Source organism: Mytilus trossulus, chromosome 9 (genome assembly GCF_036588685.1).
Source record: "Mytilus trossulus isolate FHL-02 chromosome 9, PNRI_Mtr1.1.1.hap1, whole genome shotgun sequence".
NCBI classification, from domain to species: Eukaryota; Metazoa; Mollusca; class Bivalvia; order Mytilida; family Mytilidae; genus Mytilus; species Mytilus trossulus.
This window is the reverse complement of record NC_086381.1, coordinates 34743651-34756035: the sequence shown is the minus strand read 5'-3', so window position 1 is coordinate 34756035 and position 12385 is coordinate 34743651. Positions and strand designations below refer to the sequence as shown.

The 12385-nt window shown below is 32.3% G+C and overlaps 2 protein-coding genes across 2 annotated transcripts; one reads left to right on the top strand and one right to left on the bottom strand.

Annotated features, from left to right (window-relative positions):
* Nucleotides 1-2102: 2102 nt before the first annotated feature.
* LOC134684572 (uncharacterized) lies at nt 2103-3599 on the top strand. The gene has a single exon (XM_063543867.1). It carries the CDS (start codon nt 2103-2105, stop codon nt 3597-3599), a length of 1497 nt encoding a protein of 498 aa, XP_063399937.1.
* A 3798-nt stretch (nt 3600-7397) lies between these two features.
* On the bottom strand, nt 7398-11347 carry LOC134683845 (uncharacterized protein DDB_G0290587-like). Its single transcript, XM_063543154.1, has 3 exons — nt 11302-11347; nt 10396-10583; nt 7398-8639 (listed from the first exon to the last, which is right to left on the bottom strand). Exons 1-3 carry the CDS (start codon nt 11334-11336, stop codon nt 7441-7443), a joined length of 1422 nt encoding a protein of 473 aa, XP_063399224.1. The 5' UTR covers nt 11337-11347; the 3' UTR covers nt 7398-7440.
* Between the last annotated feature and the right edge of the window lie 1038 nt (nt 11348-12385).

Genomic DNA, 12385 nt, shown 5'->3' with positions numbered 1-12385 from the left:
AACTATACCAATACCGTCTTGTCGCTTATAGGTAAGACTTATTTTTAAAAGTTAACTTTTGATTTGTTACCAAGCAGAATATGAAGTGATCTCATAAATGCGTTTAAAATTAACAATATTTTAAATAAATAATGAAAAGAATTTAATTCATTTACAATCAGCTCGCAATATAACACAAGGAACGAGATGGACTATTTTATGTAATTATTCCTTAATAAACACACAGTTGTTATGACATCTTATTTTGCAAAATTTACATTTTAAATTCTAGTTCAAAGGAAACTTTGTTAAGGAAACACTCCCCAGTTAAGTGTATAATTTCGCATCATTGTCTCATAGATTTTTCAAATATAAAAGCTAGTGTTCAATTATATTAATTTTATGATAGCTGAAGATAAATATATCCTTCGAAGTGAGTTTTATGAACATCAAGATTGTTTTTTTAGCAAGCTTTACATTTCACTTGTAATGTATGTATTATGGGCAGTTTTCTGTATGACAGTCAGTATTTCATGTCCATACAAGATTAGTTGAGAAACTTTTGAGATGTATTTTCAAGAACTTTGTTATTCAATTTAACAAAAAAATAATGCTAGAGACACCCACTTTTTATTTGATTATTTGGTGAACTCTTGTCAATAACACAGCAAAGAACTTATCTTCACCATTACAACTCTTGAAAATCAAATCTATGGAAAAAAGTAAAATTACAAAAATACTGAACTCAGAGGAAAATCAATTTGGAAAGTCCATAATCACATGGCAAAATCAAAAAACAAAACGCATCAAAAACGAATGGACAAGAACTGTCATATTCCTGACTTGGTACAGGCATTTTCAAATGTAGAAAATGGTGGATTAAACCTGGTTCTATAGCGCTAACCCTCTCACTTTAATAACAGTCTCATCAAATCCCGCTACATTTACATGATGCGTTACATAAACAGTCACAATTAATAAAATAGTCAAAATATGGGTACATCAGTCATCATCGTATAACAATTTTAAAAGGAACAATTTAACAGGACACAAAAACATCTACTATTATAATCTACGAACACATGGATTGATTTGAGTGTCTGACGTCAGAAAAATTATATACGTCACATAAATTTGTCGTTCAATGTGCATACAAACAATTTTAAAATTTACATAGGCAATGTACGCATACAGGGTAAAAAAATCAAAAGTATGTGAGTATAAATTACAGAAATAGACCGAGATTCAAACTAGTCCAAAAGTTATACATAGAATTTATGAGAATCCAAAAATTGTTAATTCCACTACGCCATTGATTGATTTTGACGTTTGTGGTTCAACGTATATAGTAATTCATAATAGAAATATATCATAATGACATATTATAGACAAATATCACACTGACGGGATCTTTCAAAGTACAGAGTCACGTTATAAGCACAAAGATACATACAAATCCACATTTATGACGCAAACTTGAACATAATGTTTTGGAAAGCCTTGAATAGAAGAGGATTTAACATTTTGTAGTTCGCCAATTCTAATTTTATTTCCTAAACTGTGGTGCGTACCTCAGACATATGTCGTCTACCGCTAAAACATTGTTCTTAAAAATAACGCCTAATTCTGGTATTTTTTTTTGAACAACAAGTAGACTCCTCCATAAAATCGGGTTTCATGTTTAGGCAATAGGGGAGGTGTGTTTACTCACAAACTTCATGAGAGCACTTATGAATCTCCATCGCATGAATTTAAACAAACCCTGTATAACAGTCCAATGCAATGACACATAGAATAAAAACAACGGAAATCTAGTGATATATAAACTCATCACATATACTAGGATTAAAATTTAGTATTTGCGTCAGACGCGAGTTTCGTCTAAAAAAAAGACTAATCAGTGACGCTCAAATAAAAAAAAACATTTGAAAAGGCCAAATAAGTATAATATTCGGTAGTTTCTGTCATCTGTTAACAAAAGAAACTTCAAAGCAAAATTAGATAATGTATATAACTATTTAAACAATGTCATTGATTGACATACCGGTCTAAACATACAAAGAATTGTACGGTATAAAAAAATTATATTTGATATTAAATTTTAGCATACAGATTTTTCAAAGATGTCAGAAGTGACTGAGAAATTTGACCATTGCATTATTCATGGGAAGGAACTTGACTATTATTGTCCGAGACACGACGAAGTCATCTGCGAGTCATGCATTGAAAGCAAACATGAAGGATGTCGTAACTTAATTGACGTTGATCAAATATCAAAAGACGCTGACCTCAGTGAATTATCAGACATTAAGCAAGCCTCTGCAGACATGGAGAAAAATATAGAAAGTTTTCTTCAAGATCAAAAAGAAAACAGAACACAACTTGAAGAGCAGAAGAATACTATCGCAGCAGACATTAAACATTTTAGGGATAAGATCAATGACCATCTTGATCGATTGCAACAAGATCTAATGGATGATTTATCAGATACACATACCAAACTCGCCGCTCAAATCGAGGAAACCATTAAAGATCTTGAAAATAAGAAATCAAAGCTTGCGTCACTGATAATAAATTTTGAAAATATTACCGAGGAAGAAAAATCTCCGACAAATTTCATTATAGCAAAAAAGGTAAAGAAAGAATTGACGCGACTTACGAAACCCATAACTGTTCTACTTCATGGCTTAAAACATTCAAATTTGGAATTTGACGCCAGTACTGAAGCAGAACTAATGGTATTAGAAATTGAATCTTTTGGCGCAATTGCAATATCCGAAAAATCACCATCATTACAGTTATCTTGTAAAAATGAAGATTTGAAATTAAACCTCAATCCTGCAAGAAATATTGCCGAAATAAGACTGAAAGTTAAAACAGACATAAGGATAAAGAATAAAGCCCAGTTGTCGGTACAGAAGTGTATTATACTACCAAGCAACCAATTTCTTTTCGTCGATGAGAAAAACGAAAGACTTGTAATTCACGACCAAGAGGGATCACATCACCACGATATTAGTGTTTCCGGTAAACCATTCGATGTTGTTGTAATCGATCCCCGCCGAGTTGCAGTAACCTATGGTAGGGGCAGACAACTCGAAATTTTAGACATTTCGAAACATAAATGTGATAGAATTATTAAAACCGCAAATGATTGTTGGGGAATTTGCCATCGGGATGGGAATCTCTTCGTCGTGGTCTACAGAAAGGGAATTGAAGTAATAAGTATTGCTGGAATGTTGATAGCCGTCATTCCTATCAATGTAGATCATGTCTTTTATATTTCGCTTCACGCCGATAAAATTTATTATACTGACTGGGCAGAAAACACCGTAAACTGCTGTGACTTTAACGGCGATGAATTATGGTGCTACGGGTATGACAATGTTGTTTCAGAGCAGGGAATAGCGACTGATGCCGAAGGTAATGTTTTTGTTGTCGGCTATAGAACAAACAATGTAATGGTGACTTCTCCCGATGGCCGACGTTACAAAGTATTGTTGAGTGGAGAATCGGATGGCCTTAACTGGCCAACAGGACTATTCTACGACGCACAAGGAGACCGCTTATTAATTTGCAATGAAACGGATGGGTATGCTGCACTGTACGACATAGAGTAACATTATGTATACATTTGGAGATAACAGGTTATACAAATATTCAGATTCATGCTGTGAAAAATGTTCATTCAAAACATGAACCAAATATAAGAATTATTGATGTCGAAGGGCATTGTAATAACATCAAGGAATAAGAGTATACGAGAGATCAATCAGGAAATTAAAACTTCTTAAATTGTATCTTACTCCATGAGATGTAACGTTTTTTTTATTACTAAAACCGACGAACGTATACAATAAGACTGTGTGGTATGATTTCCAGTGAGATAACTCTCCATCAAATACATTTGTTGTTTACCAGATATGAACTTAAGGTTTATGACCACTTCTGTAGCCATTTTTGTACGAAATTTTAAAACTTCAAATGTATCAAAACTACAGATATAATGAATATAAGAGGTAGGCCATTTTGTACACATACCAAGGGGAAACTTGATGCAAAGCATTATCATTTACTGTTTCATTACATTTAATAGAAAAAGAGGACTTTGTGTCAAATGAATCAAGATTTTTATAGAAAATCCACAGTCTTTAAAACCGCGATTTTTGTTATAAAACTTGAAACATAGATTACTCACTTGCTATGATGTGTTAGCGTTTATTTTTTCAAAAAGTTCTAACCAACCTGTAAATTCAAAAATATCTCGTGATTAGTCACTTATATGCATTGTGTCTTTTTCATAATTACAAATTTCACTGTACAAGAAACTAGTAAGAACAACACTTACTTAAGACTGAATACAAACAAAGACAGACGAGTTTACCTAGGTACTTTGTGAGTACAATAACCAATAATGTAATGAATGAAATCAAACACACCATCGATGAGCAGGTGAATGACCAAATAGTCAAATGACTCAAAACATTCTTTTGAATACGGTTTCCACTGTAGTCACATTAAAATCCTTTCTAATTGAAATTAATATTCAAATTGCTCTGAAAGGACATGCACATACTATTAAAACTATTAATGTTGAAAGGCTTTGTTATAATCGAGAAGTGAGAGAACATGATTGATCACTAGAAATTAAAATGCGAAAATTAAGAGCTTCTCAAATTGTAACTTACTCCATGAAGTATAGCTCTTTTTTTGTTTTATAAAAACCGACGAAAAACAGGAAAATAATTGAGAATGGAAATGGAGAATGTTTCAAAGAGACACCAACCATACCATAGAGCAGACAAAAAATAGGAATCTGTAGTTTGTCTGTTTGTTTTGTTTACCCATCGTTGTAAATATAATGCATTTTTATGCAACTGTCATACAAGTGAGAGATTTCGCTAGCTATAACACCAGGTTTTATCCATCATTTTCTACATAAGAAAATGTCTGAACCAAGTCAGAAATATATGACAGTTGTTATTCGTTCGTTTGATGTGTATCAGCTTTTGATTTTGCCATTTGATTACCAACTTTCCGTTTTCAATTTCCTCGGAGTTCGATATTTTTGTATATTTTGTAGAGTCTAGGTACTGACGTTGTTTATTCTCTTAATTTTTTGTTTTGAAGTTTTAAAGTTTTGTTGGTCGCTATATTTTTTATCCTCTCTGTTTAGTCCATTTGTGGTGAATACATTTAGCGTAGCTAGGTTTTTATTAATCCCGTCATTGTGTTCTAGTGCTCTGGTCTTTTTGTACTTTTGAATTTCGTCTTTGCTTATACACTGTGTCTAAAGAGTTTTCCTATGCCGTTTTGCGTTTTTCTTTGTTAAAAAAGTTATTCGTTTATAGTGATTAAGATTAAAACACCAAGTTGACCACAATACCACATTTTTTGACATATTTTCCCATAATGCATTTCGTTTTGATTTACTCAAACATTGTTGGAAATACTTGCTACAAGTCAGTTTCATGTGTTTGAACTTTTGATGTTGCCATTTGATAAGGAACTTTCCGTTTTTTGTTTTTTTTTCGGCATTTGACATCATACAGCATGCACACCTGAAGCTTGAGGCTAAACTATCTGATTTTTATTTCATCGTATCAATGGTATGCTGATTTCATGAAAAGGACAAATAGAGTTAGATTAATATACACCTCCTCCAACGAAGCAGTTGTAACAATCGGAAATATGTTTAGGAGTAAATATAAAAATAAGAATCTTTCAAAACAAATTTGTTTATTAAGATGATTGAAGGTACAAAGTATAACAATCATAAACAATATATAACATATCATAGAGGTAAATAACAATAGTGGAAGAAGTTTAAAGACATAAATAATTCTAAAATCAAATTGATTTATAACCCTACATAGTATGTGAATGTTATACAGAAATAAGTACAATGAAGGATACAAACAATTTTAAAGTCATTATACATTATTTTGAGTTTTCTTCTTTACAAGTTTTCATGTTTTCACTTACTGTGTTTAAACTGTGCTTTAACATATACGCGTTTTATGATTTTCTATAATCACCATTTTGCTAATTTGTGGTTTAGTCTTTTCCAGTTTTTGCCTTCGGTCGTATAAGTCGTTTTTTCTACAATCTAAAAACTAAACCAACATTTCTGTTGGAGGTTAGCTAGTATGTCTTACAAACTCAAATTAAAAAATAGGGCAAGTGATAAACATCGATGAATAATTCTGGAAACTTGTGAAATTTGTAACGTGGTATTAAAAGCAACTTCAACTGCTGAATAACGTTTTTTATGGATACATGTTGAATTGATGGAAAATATTTGATACAAAAAAAATCCAATATTTGAATCTTTAATAATTCATTTGCCTAGTAACAAGGTTAACAGATAAATTAACAAGACACGTTTTTTATTTCAATCAATGCAACTTTATAAAAAATATAAATTCTAACAGACTATAACTATGAAATATTTATAATGCTACATTATCTTATAAACAACAATAATAGTCTCATATAACATATCAACTGTATCACAGGAAAACTTTTATTTTAGATAACATAATCAATCTTTGAGGTAAATTGTTAAAGATGCGAATTATGAAAATAACATAGAAAATATCACATTTTATCCTTTGGTTGTATCTTCTGTTACAATTGAAAAGAGCATAATAAATGAGGGGTCGGAATGGGGTTTTGGAATAGATAATATTGGCAACAAAAAGTTAATGAGTGGAGGGAAAATAGCAAGATATATAAAGAATAGAAAAAATAGATTCAAAATTAAACAGATTTACTGTGGAAAATGGAATGAACTATGTAAAGAAAAATGAAATCATCTCATTACAGGAAGATGTAATAATAGAACAATCTAGACATGACGATTTTAGATAAGAAGCTTTGTATGCAAAACATGAAAATGAAAAAGTCCTTAAAATGATTCTAAAAAATAACAAAAATTAAGGGCCTTTAAAGAATAGAGAAAGTAAGAATCCGCGTGAAGACCCTCAAGAGAGGTATCAGGGATAATACCGATAATTAATAACTTTTTTAAATTATTTTCATAAATATTCTCCGAGTTATTTCTTGTTAACATTCAACATAACATTTTCATATACATGTCATAATGGTGTCAGGGGATATCTGGATAATTTAAAACAAAAAATCAACAAAAGCCATATTGATAGGTTGTTACACCAAATAAAGGCCCATTCCAAATTAAATATCCTAGCACTTTCGCCAGTTTAAAAACTGAAAGCTGAGATCAATGAGGAAGTAAGGTATAAGTTAGGAGAGAATTCATGCTTTATATTATTCATACCAATAAATGTCAAACAAGCACTGATATTAGAAAAAAATGCTTTATATAATGTTTGACACACTTCTTCAAGAATGATTGTCAACGATCAAAGATATTTAATAAAAAGTCTAACAAATAAAACTACAACAAATAAAACTTAAAACAAAATAAAAACGTCTGATTCAAGCGTTTAGAATCTCAGCTACGTCCTCAATTATATTATCATTTACCCCTTTTTCCTTGGCATCCTTTTCGTCTGTCTTTGTCCCATCACCAGTCTTTTCATAGTCTTCTCCATCAGATTTGGTTCCGCTCTCGACTAGATTTTCAACCTTTTGAGTATTTTGTTCTCCATCTGGTGTTTCTTTATTTTCATTATCTGCAAGGTTAGAAATTGCCTCATTTTCCCCTTTCTCTGACGTCATTTCAGTGCTAGTTTCTTGTGTTTCCTGTTTCTGTGTCGTCGATTCAATGCTGGTCTCTTGTGTTTCCTGTTTCTCTGTCGTCATATCAATGCTGGCCTCTTGTATTTCCTGTTTCTGTGTGGTCGATTCAATGCTGGTCGCTTGTGTTTCCTTTTTCTCTGTCGTCATATCAATGCTGGTCGCTTGTGTTTCCTGTTTCTGTGTTGTTTCAGTACTTGTTGCTGGTGTTTCCTGTATCTGTGTCGCTGGTGTTTCCTCTTTTTTTGATTCGGCGTGTTCTTCTTGAATGACAGGTTTTGGAACTGGTGCATGTTCTGCTATACGCAAGACAGATCTGGACATCGTTCTAGACATTTGCCGATTCATTGGTTTGTAAGCAGGTGCAGCTGGTGTGATATTACTTTTAGACATTTGTCTATTCAAAGGCTTGTTGGTAGGAATCGGGGCAATTGCGTTTCTAGACATCGTTCGTTTTAGAGGTGCTTTAGCTGTTGGTGGAGTTGTCTTCTCGGGATGTTTTGTAGCACTGTTTTCAATTGAAGGTGGCGGAGTAGGCCCCTTATGTACCACATTTTCGTCCGATGGTCCTTCTGGATGTTCCTCTACAGTTACCATGGTTGATTCTGGTCTCGTTGACTCCGGTCGTTTAGCGTCATCAGGTGATGTTCTTACCAAAATAGAAGAACAGCTTGCCTGTCTGGTTATGACCGAAGCATTACTCATCACACTATACCTGTTTGTTTCTGTTTGTTCGGGAGTAGCTATAGCTTGTCGGGAGAGCGATCGCTTAAGGGTTTGACGAGGTGGAACATTTGGTTTATCTGTTTCTGATTCTTCTGGTAGTCCGTTGTCGTCTGCTGTTCCTCTCTCCTTTTTTGTTTCTGTTTCCTCTTTTGTCTTTGGTTCCGTATCATTTTCAATGTCCACTGTATCGATCCTGTCATCCTTCAGTGATACTGTGAAAACAACAATTCATATAATATAATGTACAGTACTGATTTAATTATACTTTGGAAAGCATCCAAAAGAACAAAACATGTTTCAACATAAAATGGTAGATGTATTTATAATATAGGCATATAAAGTCAGTCCTTAAGTAAAAACTAGTATAAAATGGAATAAAAAAGTTCAAAAATATATAAAATAACATGTCATTCACATATCAATAGATGACTATAAAAGCTCTGCTGCCTAAATACTAAAACTATCAGCTTTTAGATCAATACGACAATAATAGATTTACACTCGGACTTGTCTCTACTTCAGTGCAGAAATTATTGTCCAAACACTAATCGATTTTGTAATAAAGAGCAAATATTAATGGATTGCAATAAATTATAGTTTTTAAAAAAGAAAATTTCTTAAATAGTATTATCAAAGTTTATATACACATTTCCAGACAAACTCCTTTTCAAAGATAAACAACTAATAGACAGTTGTATTTGCTAACATATTGTATTGTTGCACATGTGGTACTGTCGAATCAACTTCGAATCAACTTATATATTTTCCTTCCTTTCGTTTTTAAACAAATGTTAAGATTGAAAATAATCTCATTTTAGATTAAATGATTGTTTTTACGCTCCTTTCTGCGATTTTACATGTTTTTTTGTCCACACATATCTGTTTGGATTTGCTGATATTCCGAAGTTTTTCTGAACGCTTTGCATCTTTTTGTTTCCATTTAACATTTCTGATTCTCTTTTTCTACTTTCTTCGAGAATTTTTACTTTCATAAACGCTGGCAAACCACCAACGATTCGTTTAGATCCTTTTGCTTCGGATGTTTGTCCGAATTTTGACGCTGCAACATCCCATCCTGAATTTGGAGGGTTTGGGACTATCTTATCCTTAACAAATGATGATAAACCCCCAACAATTCGTTTCGACCCTTTAGTATGTGATGATTGACCAAATTTATTTGCTGCAACATCCCATCCCGTGTTCGTATCGATTGACTGACTAACATCGATATTCGAAATTGATAAGGAACTTGTTTTTCCGGACTGATTTAACTGTTTGTTCGGACTTGTTTTCCCCTTCATATTATGTCGGTCAGTGGTATGATTTTTCTTGCCCTGGTCTACAGTAGATAGCTTGCTAAGTGCATTGATTTTAGAGGAGGAATTAGAAAAGAATTTCTTCAAAATCATTTTATTTCGCGAAACAACTTCCGGTGACTGCCGCTCAACTTCTCCATTACATAGCGAGCTTGAATTTGATCCTAAAGACTCGCCATTGTTAAATAGCCTTTTTTCTTCTGACGTGATGGGTTGTTGGCCTATGAATTTTCTAAACGGTTTTTTCTTTTTCATTTCTTTTTTCTTTGACTCCTTGAAGTATTTATCTGCAAGAATATATGATTAAATTAAACTTGCGTTTTAAAAGCTAATTTCTTTTAACCCTTTAACAATTTGCGAGTAAGCAAATAGTTAGATGTTCATAAAAAAGGTGTTTGATAATTTATATTTTGTATGCCATAACAGCAAAGCTAACTATCATTTTTATTCTGAAATTTTTATACAATGAATTGAATGAACCAACAATCCACCACGTGCATTTCATCAAATGTATGTAGAACGTAAAACAGACAAGAAAGAACAAACACACATTTTGAAAACACACATTTTAAAAACACACATTTTTGAATGTTTCAAAGCTAGAAAAATCCAAAGACAACAGAACACAGAAAACAACGAAGAAACGCATCACCTCTAGTAAATGCCATGGTTTTGTTGAAGTCAAGAGCTGAAGGTTTTGGTCCACTGGTTGAGCTCTCAGGGCATCTAGATATTGGAGATTTTGCCCTCCTTCCCTGGATAATAACGAAGATCAAAGCGCCTATAATAGCTAGACCAATCAATGTTGCTATTAAAATCATCACATAGCCTCCTGCTGGACTACAAAAGTAAGAAGTGTTTTATGAATATTCATATACTATTGGATATAGCCAAAATAGCAATTGATGGTACAGCTGCATCAATTAGAAGTTGCAACGAAAATATGTTCCGGCTTTAAGATGTCAGTTCTGTTCAATTTACAAAGAAGTATCTTCATCAATTAATTGAACCTTTAATATGATAAATAAAATGCTATTTTTTGGTGTATTGTTGTTTTGCCCCGTTTCATTGTACAAACACGCCATTTTAATAATCGTTCTTGTATACGCGTATTCCTATGAATGCACATGTATATAGCCTGTATGTTTTTTTCCCTCCATCATCTGTGTCCATAACAAGATTATTTACCGTCAATGCCATCAAACGGCCACTTTCGCCCATAAGAGATCATAGCGAACAGAATATAATGACTGAGTTATATATATTATTTTTCTGAGCATATACTTAACAGCTTCATATAACTTTGTTTTTGGATGTGTTTGATTATTTTGTTTTGTCTTCTATAATTCCAATGATACACACCATAATTGGCATGTTTCTCAGTCCTTTTAGGGTTTTAGTGTAGTGATTTCAATTTATATACTGTTTCTTCGTCTCTCCTTATTTTCTCAAATATTTATCGTTTTTTCTTAGACTTGTGAGTTTTTACCCTCTGAGGTATTTTCAGCCTCTATTTCAACGGAATTAATTTGTATAGAACAATATGAAGAAAACTTACATAAAGGTTTCAAATTGTGCTTCACTTTCTGCCATTACACCTATAAATAGATATAATTTTAGCTAAGATTATCAGATATTTGTAATTCTAATAAAGTAAGGTATCTAGTGCACGTCAACGACAAAGATTTGTACGCCATCCTTTAAACACACACACAACACAAAACCATGCAGTTGTTTGGTACGAGCATGGGACAATCAAACATTCAAAGAAGTTTTGAATATTTATCGATTGTCGCATGCCCAAATGAGGTTGCATATCTCCCTCTAAATATTTTCTAGTCAATTATTTGAAATTTTGATAAAATACACACAAAAACAACATGGATTCAAACAATATTTTTATAAACTTACCAAAACTAATTGCGAAAATTATCAGGAAGTCAAATGCGCAAATCATCAGCATGATTCTTGACATAAACTGCCTATCAAACTATTTTGTCTGTATGCTATAAGATACTTAAGTTTCAATCTTACATAGATACAAAAAAAAAATGCTTGGAAATAAGAACAAAACAATTTGAAAAATTAATGGGATTTATGTAAAATCAATATAATGACCTTTGAAATAAATACAAATATATCTATAGACATATGCATATAAAGTTACAAGACAATTAAAAACAATAAATTGAACAAATCAATATACATCAATTTCTAATAACTCTAGAATATATTTGGAAGACAACTAATCGAGAAAAAAAGACGCACAAGGATAATAGTTACGCTGAACTGTGCCCACTGGTCACCTGAACAGAAACGGTTAAAATTGAGTCTATACGCGACAAAAAATAGTACATGATTTCCGGTTTAAAGTGAAAGTACGTTACTAAGGGGATACACAGTTTATAATTGCTGCTATATAAAACGGATATTAGCTTAATGCAAAGTTCCGGAATAACCATATTTCAAAGGATACTGTTGAGAGAGATACAAAAAGTAAAGAAAATACCAAATAATCAATAATCATAATAATTCACTAAAAAGAAACAATTGAAAATGCATAGAAGATTCACCCTTTACTCTATTTATATCTTAAAGCGAGTGACATGGCTTTTTTTTTTTTAGAAAAAAAACCCTAATGT

Bases quoted from the DNA above. Each gene is read 5' to 3' on its own strand.
- LOC134684572 (XM_063543867.1), top strand. From the start codon at position 2,103: ATGTCAGAAGTGACTGAGAAATTTGACCATTGCATTATTCATGGGAAG.
- LOC134683845 (XM_063543154.1), bottom strand. From the start codon at position 11,336: ATGGCAGAAAGTGAAGCACAATTTGAAACCTTTAT. The intron at 10,584-11,301 runs GTAAGTTTTCTT...TTACTTTTGTAG, and splicing joins GCACAATTTGAAACCTTTAT to TCCAGCAGGAGGCTATGTGA. The intron at 8,640-10,395 runs GTGATGCGTTTC...TTGTTTTCACAG, and splicing joins AACCATGGCATTTACTAGAG to TATCACTGAAGGATGACAGG.